This window comes from Empidonax traillii, unplaced genomic scaffold (genome assembly GCF_003031625.1).
Source record: "Empidonax traillii isolate 1590-97213 ecotype Southwest subspecies unplaced genomic scaffold, ASM303162v1 scaffold499:size456302, whole genome shotgun sequence".
Classification (NCBI taxonomy): Eukaryota; Metazoa; Chordata; class Aves; order Passeriformes; family Tyrannidae; genus Empidonax; species Empidonax traillii.
The window spans coordinates 192,669-212,490 of NW_020955692.1; the positions used below are offsets into that span (position 1 = coordinate 192,669).

The 19,822-nt window shown below is 53.3% G+C and overlaps 1 protein-coding gene across 2 annotated transcripts in view; it reads left to right on the top strand.

Moving 5' to 3' along the window:
* TCF7 (transcription factor 7) overlaps positions 1–19,822 on the top strand; it is a 63,304-nt gene that overhangs the window by 39,785 nt on the left and 3,697 nt on the right. Inside the window, exons 4-10 of one of the 2 annotated variants that reach the window (XM_027896484.1) lie at positions 6,497–6,629; positions 9,647–9,737; positions 14,098–14,184; positions 15,819–15,929; positions 16,170–16,332; positions 16,524–16,631; positions 18,541–18,589. In XM_027896484.1, the coding sequence (XP_027752285.1) occupies positions 6,497–6,629; positions 9,647–9,737; positions 14,098–14,184; positions 15,819–15,929; positions 16,170–16,332; positions 16,524–16,631; positions 18,541–18,589 (742 nt within the window). The remainder of the gene's footprint in view (positions 1–6,496; positions 6,630–9,646; positions 9,738–14,097; positions 14,185–15,818; positions 15,930–16,169; positions 16,333–16,523; positions 16,632–18,540; positions 18,590–19,822) is intronic. The other variant, XM_027896485.1, reaches the window with a different exon arrangement.

The window sequence follows — 19,822 nt, forward strand, 5'->3', positions numbered from 1 at the left end:
AAAAAAGGAAAAAAAGAAAAAGAAAAATAGGGAGTAATGTGCCTGCTGGGAGGGGCTGGTGACTGTCCCTCCCCAAGCTTAGAGATGGACAGAAGGCCTGTGATGTGCCTGCTGCCCACGTCCCAGTGTGACAGAGGTGACAGCAGCAGGATGGTGTCACCCCTGGTGGCCTTGCACTCTGGCACTGTGATGTGGAGGGGCAGGTTTCACCCCCTCTGATGTTTGGTGAATCGAAACGCCTTAAATCACATCAGAGTTTTTTGGGGGGTTGTGTTGTGTAAACTCCCCCGCGCTCTTTCAAGTACGCGGGCTGGTTTTGTTTTTGTTTTAGGTGGAAAGAAAAAACACAGCCAGGAGCCCTCTGCTCGTGCCCAGGGATCCTGTAAGCAAACATTTGCCTCCACAAGACTGCACAGCACTTGGCACCTGGAGGGTTCCTGCTGGGCTCACTGGCTGGCACATGGACCCAGAGATCTCACAGGGTTTTCCATCTGCTGCTGCAGAGCGTCCTTGGAGAGGAGAGGTGTTTTGGGTTGGAAGGGACCTTAAAGCTCATCTCATTCCACCCCCTGACATGGGCAGGGACACCAATCCCCATCCAACCTGGCCTGGAACACTTCCAGGGATGGGGCATCCACAACTTCTCTGTGCCAGGACCTCACCGCCCTCACAGGGAAGAATTTCTTCCTCATACCTAAGGATGTGACAACAAAGATGCCAAAGCCATCTGGGTTCAGATCCAAGACCCAGCTAGAGCTGGGATTTGCAAATGGCTTCTCCAAGCAGGTGAAAATCCTCCAAACCACCAGCCCCTGGGAGTGGGGCACAGCTCTCCCAGTGCAGCCCCTCAGCCTTGGCACCCCGAGGTTTGGCTTTGTGCACGGGGCACACGGAGGGAATGGCCCTGGTGTCTCAAGCCTGACCCCAGGGCAAGCCTTGCCTCTGTGACACACTTTTGTTTTGCTTTCCTGCCTTGCCCTCTTGGACATTTTCCTGATTAATTCTGGGTACTGGAGAGAAGTGCAGTAAAGGAGGTCAGATGCTATCAGCCTCGCAGGTCAAGTGAGAGCCCTGGCAGTCACAGCCTCTGTTACCGGTAACTCCAGCGTTTGCAGCTTTTGATTCAAATTCTCAGAACCACAGAGCACGACGGGGGCAGAAATGTTTTTTTTTCTCTGTGGCCCAGAAGACGAGAGAGCCAAAAACCAGGGGGTGGGTTTTGCAGAACAGGGGGTGGTGCAGCCCCTGGCATCCTACTGCCCTGGTTTTTGGGGAAGAACTAGCTGGGGTTTGGTGCTGTGGGGCAGCCCCCTGGGCTGTATCTGTTTCCATGAAGCCACATGTCACCGCTGCACACTGGGACTGGGGGGCGTTTCTGTCCCCTCCTGAGCAGGGGCTTTGAGACTTCCCAAACAAGGACAACCATGCACAAGGGAACTTTCTGCAGGGTTGAGGAAGCTTCTGGAGTGAGGTGTCCCATTCTGCTGAATGGGACTGTAAACATTGGGTGGCGATGCCTAAATTTCATTTTTCTGGGGGTACCACCTCTCTGGTAGGGGGTGTAACTGCCCCCATCACCCTAAGGCAACAGCCTCTGGGAGGGACTTTTGATCTTTATTTTTCCATGCCTTTTTTTTTTTTTTTTGGTAATTTTCACGAAGAACCACCTACATCTTTCTCTCAGAACATAAATACTTGAGAAGTGAAACAGCTCTTCCTGTGCCCGTGAAAAACTCATCTTATTTCCCCTACAGAGTGTAACTTAAAAATAATAATCATTACTGCTTAAAACCAGGAACCAGCAGCAGCACAGAAGGTCACTGAAAATTTTTAGAAGGATTTTGGGTTCTTTCCCTGTGTTTCTCTCATCTCTGGAAGTGTCCAAGGCCAGGTTGGACAGGGCTTGGAGTAACCTGGTCTAGTGGAAGGTGTCCCTGCCCATGGCAGGGGGGTTGGAACAAGATGAGCTTTGAGGTCCCTTCCAACCCAAACCATTCCATGATTCTGTGATTTGTCCCCATCGTGTCTGGAGCTTGTGCTGGGACATGGAAGGTGTGAAGTGACAGGGAACTTGTCCCCTGATGCACATCCCAGTCCCAGGGGAGTCAGCGTCAGGGGAGCTGAGTTTGGCCCTAAGGCAAGCACATCCCCTTGAGTGTGCAGAGAAGAGCAGGGCTGCTCAGGTGCCCCGTCAGCATTTTCAAAGCAGAGCTGCATTTTCATGAAGCTGAAAGAAATCAGGGGGAGAGGGAAGAGTTGAGCGAATTAATGCTCCATCAGCCACAAAATGTGGATTGCCGGGATCAAAACCTGAGCGAGGGCAATATTTGGATAAAAACCTGAGCAAAGACAATACCTGCCTGCGTGTGAGATGCATCTCTTAAACCAGTCAGCTCCTTGCTGCCATTCACACGCAGAGTTAATGCAAGAATTAATAGCTGCAAATTATGACTTTCCTCTTCGCCTCACTGCTGCTCGTAAGCACTTCAGGGCCAGCCAGAGATGGGGTGCACGGGGCTCCTCTGGCCACGGGGCATGTGGTGTGTGGTCCCTGGAGGAGCCCTGGCTGGTGCTGAGGGTGAGGAGCAGGTCCAGCCCTCGAGCCTGGCTGGGTGAGCCGGGCAGGGGCCGGGGAGATGCTGATGCTGCAGCTGCAGCCAAAGCTTGGCTGTGCTGGAGGGGTGCATGGCTGGGCGTGGGTGGCTTTAACTTTCCCTGTTTCCTCCGTGCTGCGGCAGCGGGCTGGGGCGCTGGGACTGCAGCAAAAGTGAGAAAGGAGAAAAGAGCGAGCCGAGGCGAGAAATGAGTCGGCGCTGCCGCCGCCCGCGGCTGCCGAGGGCTCCAGCCCGGGGGGTGCAGGCAGAGCCTGCAGTGGGTATTTGGGGTGAGCTGCTACTGCAGCATCTCCTGCTGTGACACCCCAGGGGTGAACGTGGCTGAGGGTCTGGGGCTCTGAGCTGGGAGGTGTTGCCAGGACCCCGAAACTCTGCAGAGCTGGGTGGAAGGCGAGAGCTCTGGGTCCCCGAGTGCCCCATATGGCAACATTCCCCTGGGAGTCCTCCAGTGAGCCCCCCTGGGACCTGATGTACCTAATAATGTCCTTAAAAATAGCACAGAATCACAGAGTGCTCTGGGTTGGAGGGAACCTTAGAGATCATCCAGGTCCAACCCCCTTGCCGTGGGCAGAGACACCTTCCACTAGACCAGGCTGCCCAGGGGCTCATCCAGCCTGGCCTAATGTCCCTGATATGTCCCTAACCACTTGCTAATTTGGGTTGATGGATGGGTAAAGAGCACAAGGCACAGTCCCACCGCTCACAGGTACCTTCCCCAGCAGCAGGGAGTGCTCGGTGCAGCCTGACCTTCTGCCTTTCATTCTGTGGCACGATGACTAATTTTGCAGTGAAGAGGAATTAATTCCTCATTGAATCAGCAACAGCAAAACTTGGTAGGTTTTGTTTCTCGTAGCCGACCACCCTTCGACTCATCTCATCTCGCCCCTCTGAGAAGTGATGTCAGAGCAAACACTCATGGGGCAGCTTGGGGCTGGACTGCAGGACTTTTCCTAAAGTGATCCAAGCAGAACAAAAAAAGAAAAACTTTAAATTTTTTTCTAATATTTTCACCCAGTTAAAAACTGAAGAGTTTTGCTGGCCATGGAAATTTTTTGGTTTAATCATTTCACTCAAGTTTTGACTTTTGACCTTCTGTGCTACATTTTGCTAAGATTGGCTTTAAAGTTTAAAAGAAAAATCTTTAAAAGAAAAACCTTCCATCAAGCCAGCAAAGTAAAAGCTTCTCATTTTTAGCACATCATGACTAAATACATCAGTCTTTAAAAAATGAATCAAAATGATTGCTAACACGAGGTGCTTTCCAGGTGATGTTTGATTATAATCTCACACGTTTTTCTATTGAAAAACCCTCATTCTGACCAAAACCCCCTCATTTATAGCTCTGATCGACCAGCAGCTGATATAATCCCACTGCTGCCCACGGCCAGAGCACGCGTGATGTGGGATGGGAGTTCCACTCGGAAGAAAACATTTACATCAGGTTATTTTTGTGGCATAAAACGCTGTCAGCTGCTAAGTCCTGGCTTTGAAAAGCCTCTTCAAGGTTCATGTGCTGCAGCTGATTTGCAGGAACGCAGTCTAGACCTTGCAAAAAGGAGGAATTGATCCCATTTCTCTGGCATGTGGATTTCTGTAGGCCAGGTGTGGTTTCACAGCACAGCTGTGGGGAGAGAAGGAGCTGCAGTCCTGGCCAGGGGATAAATAGCCTCTTGCAGAAATGTTTCTGGCCTCCTTCCTGAGCATCCCTCCCCACCAGATCTTCGTGGCTTTAGAGAGTAGAAAAGTTTTTGAGTGAGGGCAGGGCAAGTGCAGAAGGGCCGTGGGGATGGGCAGCCTTTCTTGCTGGTGCAGCATCTTGTTTGCCATCTGAACCGATGGAAAATCTGAGTAGCCGAGCTGCAATCTTCTTGTAGCACCAGGTTACCATAAAATCATAGAGTAACAGAATGATTCGAGCTGGAAGAGGCCTTAAAGCTCATCTCATTCCAACCCCCCTCGCCATGGGCCTGTGGATCAGCATCAGGACAGTTCATCTGCAGTTGTGGTGGTGTCTCCTGTCACTGCTCTGAAAGCTCTTCTCAGTCATCAGGCAGCAAGGCTGGTTGGTGGCTGGTGCTGTGCTGTGGATCAGGCACGAGGCAAACGGGAAGGGAAGGGAAGATCTGCCCTGCTTTTAACAGCAGAAATGCTTAAGTTTAGTTTTCAAAACAGCCCAACATCGAGCTTGCTCTGCTCCAGTGTCGTGTTCAAATGTACACGTAGAACAGCACATCCCTCATTTGGGCTTTGTGGCTCCTAAGTAAGCTAAGCCATAGCTAATTTTAGAAATATCGCTGAAAAGCTATTCTTTGTCTCATTTCATGGCTAAGAATAGAAAAAGCTCAGAGCTCCAAACATGTGTTTAAGTGAGCAGGAGCCAGCCCAGCACTGCTCTTCATGGGAAAACCACACAACCCATGGCCCTGCTGCAGGACAGGAACGCCTGCACCACACCAGTTTGTGCTGGGAAGGGGGCTTGCATTCCTACTATCCCACTGTGCACAGTAAACATACTACCCCTGTTAAGCATCAGGAATTAGGGTATTCATTCATTCTCGGATGCAAACCTGCATGCCTCTTGGTTTTTATTTGCATGAGCAAACCTTTGTGGGAGAGGCAGATGTGAAGTGGCTTCTCCGTCGGTCTGTTTTCCTTTCCGCTTCATGGGTTTCCTCCTTGGAGCAGGGATGCAAAACACAGGATTTGCCCAGGACTCCCAGTCTGCTGTGCAAGCAGCTGGGAGAGGTCCAGGACAAGTCAACCAGAGCCCTGTCTCTGTCTGTGCCACCTCCACCAAAGCCAGCTGGAGCTTACTGCTCATTCTGCCTGAGCAAAATCATCACCAAAGCGAAAGGCACTGGTGAATCAAGTCCAGGGATCCTAAATGACTTGTCACAAGTCACACAGCGAATCATCTGCAGTCTCTGGTGGAACCAAAGAGGTCTGGCTGGCAATGCCCACGGCTCTTAGCCCCTGCAGAGCTGTCTGACCTGCTGTGTTGCCATTTTCTCCCCGTTTTGGGGTCTCTCTGTCCCGTTTCTCCTTTCTGGATTTCATCTGGGACAAATCCTAACATTCCACCAGCAAGGCTTTTGCCCTGTCAGTTTGGGTTTAAAGGCAACCCTGGGCGAAACCAGGCATGTAGGGAGCAGCACGAGACGCTTGGGGCGAGGAGGCTGGTGTAGATGGCAGAGTGTGAGAGTGTGTGTGTGTGTGTGTGTGTGTGTCTGTGTGTTCCTTACAGCTCTGCAGCTCTTTGGAATAGGTTCCCCTCTCTCTGCTCCAACACACAGAAGCACTTCCCATTATGTTCACCAAAAAGAGCCATTTACAAGGTGCTGGGCTCCACAGCCACACTGTGTGTAACCAGGGGCAGCTGCAAGAGGAGACAGGTTTTTCTTTGCTTAGTTTTCCTGGGTTTGATGCATCCCCAGTGCTGCCTCAGCTCCCCCTGGTCCTTTTCCTGAGGGGGATTTCAGCCCAAGGGCTCTTTGGTGACCATGCCATGTTTTCATTTGTTACCCTCAGTGTTTAGTGGTGGCCTTGGCAGAGCTGGGTTATTGGTTGGACTTGGTTTTTAGAGGGTCTTTTCCAACCTAAGTGATTCTGGGATTCTGTGTCTGTCCCTGCGTGAGAGCCCTGGTTAGGAAAGCCCAAGAGTGGCTTTCAGAGTGAATCTGAAAGATGTGAGAGCTGCTGTCCCTGCTTTGTTGATGGGTTTTTCTTGCAGGGTGCTGTAATGTTTGTTTAGCAATTTATTCAGTGCTTTTAGTCATCCCCAGCCTCGCCTCCAACCACAGGACTGCAAAAGGGCACTGGCCCTTTCTTGCTGATGGATCCTGATGACTTCTGAGTGCCCTGCCTCCTTTTGTGTCTTGCAGTCCAACAAAGTTCCCGTTGTGCAGCCGTCCCACGGAGTCCACCCGCTCACCCCGCTCATCCCGTACAGCAACGACCACTTCAGCCACGGCTCCCACTCGCCCCACCTGCCCGCTGACATCAACCAGAAACAAGGTAGTGGCAGCGCTGGGGACCTGTGTGCTGGGAGGGGGGCAGGGCTGGAGAGCACTGAGAGGAAGGCTGTCACCTTCCTGCTCCCAGATCAGTGAGGAAAGCCAAGAGCTTTGGCCCGCTGGGGCATTGCTCAGCAGTAGGAGGTTATTGAGCGTATTGGTAATGCTTTGTGAGCCTGGGCAAGGGCAGTTTGGTAGCCAAAGTGCCAGCCCTGCTGGTGGGGTGAGCTCAGTTCTCTGTACAAGCTGTCCTGTACCTTGAGACCAGACCAGAGGCTGCGCGATGGTGTGCAAGAGTCAACCAGAAAATGGAAAGTAATCTTTCCTTTGACTCATACCCAAACTGTTGTCAGGTTGTCGTTTTGAGAAAATAAATGCTTGAAACAGGAAATATTTTGACTAAACAGGATCAGTGTCTGATAGCTGACTGGATTGTGACATGTGTGTCCCCGTAGCCGCACGCTGTGTGGTTGTCACTCGGTTCTTCGGGTTCCTGTGTGAGCTCAGGCCACGTCAGCTGGCTCTTGAGGCTACAGGGGAAAGTACAGTAGGCAGAGGTTAAACCCTGAACTGTAAAATATACCCTGAACTGTGAAAGACAGGTATGTGCAGAGGAATTCACCCCAGTCCATCATTCCATCGTTCTTCATGGGTTACTGGCAAACTGAGAGTAAAATCAGTCTTTTCTCAACCTGACATTAGTGAAGAACTTCTCTTCAGATTATCCAGGCTTTTACACAAACATGAGCTCGATTTCATGGGAAAGCAGGCAAATTCACAGTTTTGTGTCAAACCATATTCAGGAAGGATTTCAGGGTCCATCAGAGCCCAGAAATCAGCGCCAAACAGAGGCACAAAACCAATTGTAGTGATTTGGGCAAAGGCCTCCACCCAGGAGTGATCCAAACTGTCCTGGAGGCATCAGCTTCACCAGGTTAACATTGTTGATAAAACAGTGGGTTATCAAGGACGCTCTTGGCTGGAGAATTTGCTGAGTGATCCCTGGTCTGAACCCCCAGGCCACGTTCTGGACTCGCCAGGGATGGTAATGGGCAGGATTTAGGGCTGGTGTAAGAGAGACCCAGGCACATCCTGGTTGTCTTCCAAGTTGGGCAGCACTTTGCTTGTCACCCACCAGAGCATAATAAACTCAGCAGAAGAATGGGAAGAGTTCACAAAATAAACCTGTGAAAGCTGAGCTAACTGCAGAGTTTGAGTCTGGAGAGGAAGCCTGCAGATTTCTGAGTGTGCAGGGAAGGTGACCCGACACACCCTCCTTCCCTGTTCCTTGGCAGTGGCTGGCAGAGCCCTGCCCCTGTCTGTGAGCTGCCTGCTGGGACTCACTGCCAGCCTGGGAGCCTTAAGCAGTACAGGAGCAGCTCACCCAAGGCACGAGCTGGTTGTAATTGGTCAGTTATTCTGGGAAGCTGTCCTTGGGCTGCCCACCCACGTGTGCCCCCTGTCCCGTGAATCCTGAGCATTTACAGACACAGGGAGTCTGCCCCTCCCAGACGCCCCCAGGTCCTGTTTGTGGAGAGGTTCAGACCATCATCCTCAGCTGGGACCTGCCTCTGTGGTGCAGCTGTGATCATGCCCCATGCCTGTATTGCTGGGCGAGGGTTTTCTTCCCTGTTCCTCCTGGATGTGTCCCATCTCTGTTTGCATCACTGAAATAGCTCCCATTATCACCCAGTGCAAGCGCTTGAGAGTCACCATCACACTCATTCTCCCAGCATCCCTTTAAAGTATCTCACAGTAGCCCAAGGACACACAGACAAGGAAATACAAGCAGGAATTCTGAGTCAGTGGTTGGTGCCCCAACCACTGGGCCAGCAAGAATAACTTGTGCTCTGGCTTATGCAACTCGTATTGTTGGAGGTGCAAATCTCAGGATATTCCAGCAGCTGCCTGGCATGGGTGCTGGTTTTGTTTGACCCTCCAGTGGGCTGCTTGAAGCAAATCTCAAACTGAGTTATATATTCCTTTTAGGTCAGTGATATATTTATTTTAGCTAACTCCTAATAAGATGCTCAGAATGTGTTGGTGTCATTCCTAATTAATAATTTATCATCGATACACCTAAAAAAAAAATCCAGACTTCCGAGTTTGCGACTGCTCGCAGCTCATCACCAATTTATTCCATGTGTTTATCACCCAGGACAGCCAGTGGCCAGTCCCTGTCCCCAGCTTTTGTGTGAGGTAGCAGCCAGCATTACCCCCCTGTGCCTCAGAGCTCAGCCCCAGCGCCCCTCCAGCCTCCCAGTGCAGGGGTCAGCTGGAGGCTGTTTTTGCCAGCAGCTCCGTGGTTGTCTGAGTCCCACCCGCAGCCTCAGGCCCTGCAGGATGTTTTCCAGTCCAGGTGGAAGGGAGTGATGCTGGGCTGTGTCCCCTGGCCATGGTGCCCGTGCCAGCGGCTTTGAAGATCTCACAGGGATTCCCCGTGCGAAGGGTGAATTCCCAGCTGGCACCATACCCACCTCCACAGTTCCCTGGCACCCACAGAGCCCGCAGAGCAATTGTTTTGAACTCAAATTGTTTAAAATGGAGATAGAAGCGGTGCCTGCTGGAGCATCCCCACTGCCAGCTCACGGGGGGTCCTGCTGGTGGCTGCTGCAGACAGGGCATAGGAACGGCTTGGACCATCCATGGAGCACCTCAGGAGACTCCCTGGGAAGGGCAGAGGGATACCTGGAGTCGACCAAATCCTTAGCAAAGCAAGTTGCTGCTTGGCCTCAGGGTGGCACGGAGCAGAGATGGTGCTTGTGCAAGAACGAGCTGCCCTCCCCTCCGCCTTACCACGAGTGTTGGTGATTCTGCAGCCACGTGGGTGACCCACCACATCCCCTCGGAGAGAACCACAGCAAGTAAAGGGGAATTGCAATATCCTGCCACTTGCAGGCAGATATTTCAGATACAACTGTCCGTAGATGAAGCAGCCAGGGGACTGGGTTGGGAGTGGTCCGTGTCGGGGGGGAATGTGGTGCCGGGTCCAACTGATCTCCTTCTCCCTTCTGCCAGGAGTGCACCGTCCTTCCCAGACGTCAGACATCCCTGGTTTCTACCCACTGCCCCCCGGAGGAGTGGGACAGATCACGCCGTCGATGGGATGGTGAGTGAGGAGGGCTCTGCCCACCCAGCCCTGCCCGCCGGGCACCCTCCCCGAGGTGGGTTACAGAGCGGGCAGCGCTCCCGTGACCTCCACGGTGCTCCCCCCTCAGCCTCGTCCCTCCTGGGTGCTGGGTGAACAGGAACAAGGATGCAGCCCCGTGTCACACATGGGGAGCAGATCCATGGAGAGGCTGAGGGCTTCGTCCCGGCATCCCTGGAGAGGTGTTCCAGCCTGCCTGATCCAAAACTGCCTCCTGCCGCACCTCCAACTGCCTGTGTGGGTTAGGGAACCCAGGCAGAGCTTCCTCCCTATCCCTCCTAATCCCAGCAAAAGTCTCTCTTTTGAGTGGGGGGTAATTTTCTCCCTTGCTGGAGTTTGCAGCACAAACGGTGCTTTTCCTTAGCGTGCCACCAGCACAGTGTAATCCTGTGGGATGATCCATCTGCCAGGCCATGGTGTTTCTTAGGGTCTGACACACAAGGAAAAAGTACTCCATGGCAGAGACCTGCCCAGCAAACAACCCCACAGCCTGGGCACAGCACAGCTGGCTCAGTGGGAACTGCTGTCCCTGTGGGGGACAGGGGAAGGAGGGACCATGAGCTGGAGAGCTCCCAAAATGTGTCAGCCCTGCATGGGCCAGCCCTGAGGAGCATCCTGCAGAGCAGAGCCTGTCGGGAAACCTGCCCCAGGCACACAGGTTAAAAATCCACCAGTGTGTGCTCTGTGGTGGTGTCCCCTGGCTGTGTCCCCGTGACCGGGAGCGCAGCGGGGGAGCGGGGCTGGCCGGGGCTGCCGGGTGGGCACCGCCACTCCCCTGATTAATTTTTAATCCCCATTGAGGACATGGGGCATGGCAGAGGCTGACAGAAAGGGTGGTGGCTGCAGGTGGCAATTCACGGTGGCCAGGACAGGGGGAGAGTGCAGGGAGGGTGATGTGGGCAGATTCCCCCAGTGCTGAGGGATTTTTATCAGCAAAGCCCCACAGAGACCTTCAGGTACAAGAACTAATTGCAGAATGGGATAGGGGGCTTTTGGCTTTGTTTTGTTTATGAATTTCATGTTCCAGATATTTAACCACAAGGAAACAGAAGCTGAGGCCTTTGATACAGAGTTTGGCTTCAAAGAGATTACATTTTACCTTCTGTGCTAAATCTGCTACTCTTGGGTGATGATTTAACTCCTCAGATGATGTGATTCATCCTCAGGGAAAACAAGGACTGGGGTGACTGTGCTGTAACATGAAAGAAATAGTTGGGAGCTGGAGAGAAACGAGCCTGTTTGTCAGATGGAAGGTCCACTCCTGGGGTGGGATGGGATGGTGCTGCTCAGGCAGCCCTGGGCAAATGGAGTGAGAGCAGTCTGGCTTTTGTGGAGGTTTTTTTGGGCAGTTGGTGGTGGAGGGAGTTTGCATGGCTGAGAGCTTCTTCATCATCCACAGGGTTTGGCATCCTCAGCTGCCTTCATTAGTGACTAATAGAGCAGATATGGTTAAGCAACAAACAGCCTGACGTGCAGGGAGCAGCACCTCGAGGCACGTGTGCCTAACAGAGCTTTTGCTCGTTCTTTTCCTTGCCCAAAATTTATGGAAAGAGCCCCAAACTCACTCCTGGAGTGCCCAGCTGAGGCTCAGCACACCAGTGTGGGGGGTGCATAAGCACCAAATCCCATCAGGTTCATGGCAGCATCCCCCCTGCCTTGGCAGCAGGGCTGTGTGCCAGGGATGGTGATGCCAAGGATGCATCCCAGAGAAGCTGTGGATGGAAGTGCCCAAGGCCAGGTTGGACGGGGCTTGGAGCAGCCTGGGACAGTGGAAGATGTCCCTGCCGATGGCAGGGGAAACTTGAGATGATCTTTAGGGTCCCTTCAGCCCAGTCATTCCATGACTCTGTGCCTGTGCCAGGATGACCACACAGGAAGCAGCTTTTCCTGGAGTTGGCAGCAAGAGCTGGGCAGAAACGGGTTCTGTTCTCACCGAGCGCTTCGGGAGGAGGAGCTGCAGTCACTGTGTCTGTAATTAGCTGGGAGGACAGTCGGATAAAAGCCTCCAAGAGTCCAGTCAAGTGAGTTTTGCTCCTGGGAGCCTGGCAGTTCACCTTGGCCAGGAACCTGCACATGGTGTCGCTCCCCTGTGCCACGGCAGCCCCTGCACTGCTGTGCCACTGCTGTCTGAGCTGCCCCCCAGCATCTGGGGATACTGTGGAGAGACTGAGGGAGCTGGAGTTGTTCAGCCCAGAGAAGAGAAGACTCTGGGGAGACCTCCGAGCCCCTTCCTGTACGCAAAGGGAGCTTACAAAAAAGGAGATGAATTTTTTATGTGGGCACATAGTGATAGGACAAGGGGGAACGGTGTTAAACTAGAAGAGGAGAGAGTTAGATTAGATACTAGGAAGAGGTTCTTTACTTGGAGAGTGGTGAGGTCTTGGCACAGGCTGCTTAGAAAGGCTATGGATGTCCCATCCCTGGAAGTGTCCAAGGCCAGGTTGGACGGGGCTTGGAGCACCCTGGGCTGGTGGAAGGTGTCCCTGCCCATGGCAGGGGGTGGAGCTGGATGAGCTTTGAGGTGCCTTCCAACCCAAACCAGTCTGTAATTCCATGATATGATAGGCTGCAATTGTGCATTCCCAACCATCAGGGGCTGATTTTGCAACTGCACTAACTTGCATGTCAGGGGGACTTGGGATGAAGCTGCGAGTGCCCAGCCCTGTTCCTATCCCGGTGTCCCAGCCTCTGGAGGAGCCCAGGTTGCTTCTGGATTAGCTCTGAGTGTTTTCTCGGCCCTGGGGCAGCCGCCTCCAACTTCAAAGGCTGTTTGGGTTTCCCGGTGCGGCAGCACTTGGCTGTTTGTTGGTCTGTTTATACCCGCCGACATCTAAGGGGTGGGAGAGGGCTCCTGGCTGGCAGGGTGTAAACAGCCTTCCCTGCACACAGATCCTGCAGATTTCGGTCAAGCCGAGACACAGCAGCTCCCTGAGCAACAAAAACAGGAACCTCCTCCCTGCCCAGCATGGCCCGACTGCTGTCCCGCTGTCATTGTCCCTCTGCAGGGCAGGACCTTGTCTGTGACCCCGAAAAATCCCAGGAATCCAAGAGCTCGGGCCTTCCCGGGGCACCACACTTGATGAGAGTGGACTTTTGGTTATTAGAGCTGAAAATAGCTGGTGCTGGGTTTGGGCACAGCTCTGTGCAGCCTGGCCAGAGGAGCATGAGCACCAGTGCAGGTCTAAGTGCCCCATGGTGCCCCAGCCCTGGAAGTGTCCAAGGCCAGGTTGGGCGGGGCTTGGAGCAACCTGGGCTAGAGGAAGGTGTCCCTGCTCCTGGCAGGGAGTGGAACAAGATGGGCTTTAAGGTCCCTTCCAACCCAAACCACTCTGTGATTCTATGATCTCAGTTTCCACGTGCAGTCTTAGGCTGGAAGCATCTTTTGGTGGGTTTACAGAACAAGCCAAGGTATTTTTGAGCTATTTCCATATGAAAATGTGGGGGTTCCCTTGCTGGGAACAACAAGGAACTTCCTGCATAGTTATTTTACTATCTCAAAAATAATTTCCAGCGCCAGGTCTGGTACATGCCCAGTCCCCAGCGTGAAAACACTTCAAAAAGGAATGAGCTTCTGGCTGTTTAAAACTGATGGGCACCCTTGAAATGATATGCTGGGGAAATCAGAGTATTCCTGAATACAAGGGCAGAGTAGGTACTTTCTCTCCAGACACCAGGAAGTTCCTGTGCTTGGGCATCACAGAATCACAGAGTCACAGAATGGGTCGAGTTGGAAGGGAGCACAGAGGGTCATCTGATCCAACCTCTCTGCTCAAGTAGGGGGTCATCCTAGAGCACATGGCAAAGGATTCCATCCAGATGGTTCTGGAATATCCTCAGTGAGGGACACTCCACACCCTCTCTGGGCAATCTGTTCCAGTGCTCAGTCACCCACAGAGTAAAGAAGTTCTTGCTCATATTCATCCTCCTGGTGCAGCCTCTTGTGCACTGCACGGAGACTCTGACCAAGCTTTAGTTTTCTGGTCAAGCTGTGCTCTTTTAAGCAACTTCTTCTGTGCAGTAGCAGCTGATTTTTCAGCACACACCTCTGCATTTTGCGTTTTAACCAGATGAACTCAAAGCTGCAGTGCTGCTCAGCACCAGGGTCGGAGGGGGGTCAGAATTGAGTCCAGCCTTTGTAGGAAGTCCCAGGTTCTCTCAAAATAAAGCCCAAGTCCTGCAGTGCCCCTTGAATCCAAAGCACAGGCTGAGTGTCCTGCCAGCCAGGGGCATCGGTGCCCCGAGGTCCCCCTTAGCAAAGGGTATCTTTAGGAAACACCCCGTGGCTGTGGATACTTTATAGCCTCTTTCTTCCCGATCCCAGGCAGAGCCAGTCTGTCTATCCGCTCCCGTCATGTGGATTTAGACAGCCGTACTCGTCAGCGCTTTCTGCTGGGGCTTCTTTCTCCAGGTGAGTACGGGCTGTGTGACACAGGGCAGCAGCTCAGCTGGTCTCGCAGCTTGCAGTGTGTGCAGCAGGAGCTTGCAGCAGACCAGAGCCACCAGGGACAGCCCTGCACCCGCCCCGGGGCAGCCACGGGGAGAGAAGGCCCTTTGAGGCAGTGTCTGGTCCAGAGGGTGCCCGGGGGAATATCGAGGATGAAGGATGCTCAGCTGTTGGGTTGTGGTAGAGCAGAGGTCTAAACAGAGCCAGAAACCCCAGCCCTCAGCTCAGCACTGGGAAAAGGGGCTGGAAGCCACCGCTCAGGATTTTGCTCCGTGTCACTAACCCTAATCCTGGATGTCTCCCTGCTGCCACCACCACTGAGCTTGGCTCTGCAGGGACCGCTCTGTGTTCCTGGTCTCAGCTTTAAAAGCAGGACAGGCAGTGGGCAGTGATCTGCTGCTTTCCCATCGGGCACAGGTCAGTTCTGTGAGGCAAAAGCACAGCTTCTGTCTTCAGGGGAGCACAATACATCATTGTGGGTGGGCATCACAGAGCCCAGCCCCTCCAGGTGTGCTGCTGGGCAAAGCCCCCGTGGCTGTGTGGGGGTGTCTGGGCTCATGCACCGGCTTTTGCTTCTGCTTCGTGTTGTCCTGAAGAGCTGTTAGTGGAGATTTCCCACAGGAAAACCAGGCAAACCCTTCCTCGTGAGAGCCCTCAGCCAGGCAGAAACCTGGATCCCTGCAGTGCTCGATCCAGGCCGTTCATCCCTCCATCCACGGAGCCCCTAGTCCTGCAGAAGAGGGGAGGGAGAGCTGCCAGCCCTCCTTGCTCACGAGGCATCACCCTTGCACAGCCTGGAAGGCAAAGGCAGGAGGAGCTAACGGTTTCCCACGGAGCCCCTGCAGCCTCCCAGAGCTCCTGCTTGCAGGATTTTGGGGTGGATTTTGCAGCAGCGCTGCAGCCGAAAGAAAGTACACCTGGTCAGATAAGGATCAGACTGTGCTGGTGGATTAAATTAAACAGCTTTTCTTTTCGTGCCAGCATATCTAATGAACAGTTCATCTCCCATGGGCAATTCTGCCATCTCAAGCTGCAGTCATAAAGTGGCAAGCTTGGCAAAGCTGACTGTGCTGGCTTTACCCTCCAAAGCTCCAGAGAGAGCTAATGAAGCCTGAGAGCTAGCGAGACCTCTCATGATCTCAGCCTGTGCCGTGGAGAGCATTGCTCAGGCAAGGTGCACCTCCTAGAGTTGCAGCTGGGTTCGTGTTCAGGCTTAGGCTGTTTCTGTTAAAAGGAAGGTGTGGGGTGGTCCTAATCTCTCCCATCCAAAGCCCTGGTTGAGTTTGTTGTTTCTTTGTGCAGTGCTAGTAAGATATTGCAGCAACAGAGATCTGAGTGGCTGAAGCTGCTGGTTGGAAGCGCCCTCGGCCAGGCCGGCTCCGGCTGCAGGCGGTTCCCTCGCCGTGGCACCGGACCCGGGGTGGTGGGCACTGCCTGCCCCCTCCAGCCTGGCAGCACCCACCTGCTTTCCGTGTCCTCCGCTTCCCGTCCGCTTCCGCCACGTCCGAGCGCCGTCCCCGTGAGACGCTGCCCGGCGTCCCCGCAGCCCCGGCACGGCCCGGCACGGCCCGGCACGGCTCACCCGCTCTCTGTTGCAGGTTCACTCACCCGCTGATGCTGGGCTCCGGCATGCACACCACCGGCATCCCGCACCCCGCCATCGTGCCCCACTCCGGCAAGCAGGACATGGAGCACTATGACCGGAACATGTGAGTTGGAAGGGCAGGCAGGGCTCGGGAAACGGCACCTCGGCACCCGGTTCATTTATGGCTCTTAACGCCCCTTCTGGGGGCAGGATGGGTGAGATCTGAGCTCTGTCTGCACCTGAGGTGCAGATCTCAGGCCCCCCCACCTGCTCGTGCTGTTAGGGTGGTTTGGGGGAGGTTTTCTGCTGAGCCAGGCTGGAGGATGGCTCTGGTGCTGACAGCTCCTCCTTTGGTCCCACCAAGGAAACCTCAACCAGAACCAAAGAGAGAGAAGGAAGCCAAGAAGCCCACTATCAAGAAGCCCCTGAACGCTTTCATGTTGTATATGAAAGAAATGCGGGCGAAAGTCATCGCCGAGTGCACCCTGAAGGAGAGCGCTGCCATCAACCAGATCCTGGGAAGGCGGGTAAGAGCTCGTGGGCCCAGCACCGTCACCCCAGCGCCCCGTCCCCATCCCTTGCAGCTGCTCCTCAGCACGTCACGAGCATCTGCTTCGAGACTGGGTGCTCTTATCCCTTAAACACTCCGGGTCAGCCGTGGGTGGGGAGGGGCGGCGGGGCCGTGCCTCGTGTCTCACTGCCCTGTGTGTCCCTGCAGTGGCACGCGCTGTCCCGGGAGGAGCAGGCCAAGTACTACGAACTGGCTCGCAAGGAACGGCAGCTCCACATGCAGCTCTACCCTGGCTGGTCTGCCAGAGACAACTACGTGAGTGCCCGCCCTGCTCGGCCCCCCTTCCCTTGGCATGGCCCGAAATAAACCCAGCTGGTGTTTGCCAAACAACCTGCCTGGCCCTGGCAGTGCCGCTCCTGGTGGCACCAGCGCTGTGGGAATTCACATTTCGGGAGGATTTTGAGCCCCTTCCCATCTTACTGCCTGTGTGTAGGATGGGTGGTACAGCCCCAGCTGCCACAGGTGTTTGTTTGCTTATTGTCCAGGCAAATAGAAGTAGTAAGGAAGGGGGAGCTTTGAGGTGATGGGGATGGTCTTTGGAAATCCAGTTTTATGGAAGCACACTGCTTTGTGCATCTTGGGCAGCAGCTGAGATATCTGGGAGGGTGGGCAGGCCCTGGCACAGGTTGCCCAGAGAAGCTGTGGCTGCCCCTGATCCCTGGAAGTGTCCAAGGCCAGGCTGGACGGGGCTTGGAGCAGCCTGGGCTGGTGGGAGGTGTCCCTGCCCGTGGCAGGGGTTTGAAACAGCATATGTTTAAGGCCCCCTCCAACCCAAACCATTTCAGCATTCTGTGATTTAAAATAGTGACTCTTTTTGAAGAGGGTTTTTCCTTGTGACTTTCTTGAGTGTTCTGATATCACATGCCCAATGAGCTCATTAGAGACCTGAGGCAAAGCACACATTAAGTCTTCAGATACCTGTCCATCCACTCAAGGACTCTGTCCCATTGATCTGAGGCTCCATCATTTCCCTCACAGACACTTTCTTTCCCCTGGAAGCTGCCCAGTGAGCTTCCATCCATCCCACACTGCCCACAGCCCTCCTTCCAGAAATCCCAAACTCCACCGAGGGCAAGAAAACACCCTTCAAGAGCCCAGAGCACCCCAAAACCCCCTAAAAAACAGAGGGCAGAGATGATGCAGAAAAAGCAGAGGTGATGGGCACACATCTGGAGGGCCATTACCACCTGAAGGACATGGTACCAAGACCAAGCACACCCTCCGTGGAAATCTCAATCTGTATCATCATTCATCTGGTTCCTTGGGGAATCACGGGCTGGTTCCTTGCTCCAGAAGGTGGATATTGGTCCTCCCAGCATTGCAAACCAGCTGTTTTGGGTGCTGTGGTTGTTGAAGAGATGCTGTTCTCTGCGGAGCTCGAGCAGGGAGGAGGAGGAGGAGGAGGAGGAGCAGGAATGTAGGTCACTTCTGCAGCACGTGATGCGGATATCGGGCAGGAAATACAGTTGCTCCCCCAGTGAAGAAACAGCTCACCACAGCTCGGAGCTTTCCACCTTCACTCAAACCACAACAAGTCATATAAAAAGTCACGGGTCAGAGGCAGCCCTGTGAGCTGCTGCTCCTCACAGCCAGATTTGCTGCTGTGCCCTCATTAGCGGCTCATTAGGGCAGGAGGGGACTTGCTGCATCTTGTGAATCAAGAGAGGCGGTTTGGGGATAAAATAGGGTTTGCCTGTTAGTGAAAGAAGAGTGAGAGATGGGTCTAGAGCTGCCAAAGCACTGAAATAGGTCAGTGTTATTTGAAAAGAAATTTCTGGGGATTTCCTTAAACTTTCTTTCCCGTTTGAAATCAGGGAACGTTAAGGAGCAATTTCTGCTTGGGTATAAGGGCACCACATTAAAGCATGTTTTGGAGACAGGGAAGGTGCTAAAATGGGCCAAGGGCTTTTCAGAAACATAAGGAGGGAAGAGGAATATGGCAGGAGCATCAGCTGTTGACAGATGAGGCTGAGCAGTCCCTTTTCAGCCCTTCCCTGTTCATCTCTCCCTGGCATGGGCTGAGCCAGCAGCACTGTGGCTCTTACCACATCTGGTCACCTGTGGGGCAGCTGCCATCCCCAGCACCCAGTCCAGCCCCAAACACCCTGCACAGCACCCTCGTTCTCCTGGAGCAGGGATAACAGCCTTTCCTTTGGTTTCCCAGGGGAAAAAGAAGAGACGGACACGGGAAAAGCAGCAAGATTCCAACTCAGGTAAAGGCGTGCGGGCGGTGGCTGTCCCCCTGTTCCCCCTCAGAGGGGACAATCCAAAGCAGTTGTTGTGTTTTACTGTGTTTTCCTTTATTCTCCTGAGCTTAACCGAAGAAACACACATTTGTTTTTTGTTTTTTTTTTAAGTCACGGCAAATTAACATTTCTGCGACTTCTTCATAGACGTGTTCAAATTAGAACACGGGGAGTGGGTGAAAACTGATCAGATCAGATTTTGGCAACTGTGTGACTTGATATGAACTGTCACTAAGGGTGCACGTTCCCATCAGACCAACAGGTGTCAGTAATTAAGGAAAACTCTCAAATGCACCAGCACTGTGGGTGGGGTGAAATGCAGTGACAGGATTGAAGATCACCCATGGGGCTACCCCAAGTTTGGATTTCATTTCAAAATAACCAAGAGTTGAAGCAAAGTCACACTAAAACCCAGTACCAGCTGCCTCCCTGCATCCCACTGCTGACGAGGAAAGGCCCTTTTGACAGATTTCAGATGTATCCTCATCACCCAAGGCTATTCCTGTGCTGATTTCTAAAGCATTTCTGCCATATCAGGAACAAATAATATCTGTACCAATGAATATTCATCATGAGCCATTAAGAGAACTGTCCTTGCCCACTGTGGCATCATGTCTACAGGAAGTTAGACAGCCTGTTTTTGCCTGTGTGTCCATTCTGGAATTGCCTACAGGGTCACAAAGAGCTTTTCCCACTCTCCAGCTCACCATTACTGCTCACTGCTCTTACTGGTGGATGAAACTATTGTCTGTGTGATGCAAAAATGATAATGGATTGAAACCAACTGCTGGTCACACACAACAGCCTGAGAGAGGGAGGCTGAATCCAGCACAGAAATGTGCTGTTCAAATCCCATTTACAGCACTGGAGAAAAACAGGATGTGCCTGAAAGCAAATCAGGCTTCACCCTAACGAGTCCCATAATCAAACAGTGACACTGCAGCGTTTTAGGGAAGGCCATGGAGAACAGCTTTTCCATTAAAACTGGGAGGGGGATGATGGGGGGCAGAGTGCAGTAACCTGGCCTAGGTCTCCTTGGTGCTAACTCTGCTTTCAGCTGCTTCTGCAACGTTTCCTCCTCTTTCTTCCGTGCGCAGTCCGAGCTCGCTGGCAGCCCTGCTAGTGGCTGCTGGGAAGGCAGGGAGCAGGTAAGGATGCAGACACAGGAGCCAGGTGGTGCCTCTGGGACTTGGCAGCCTC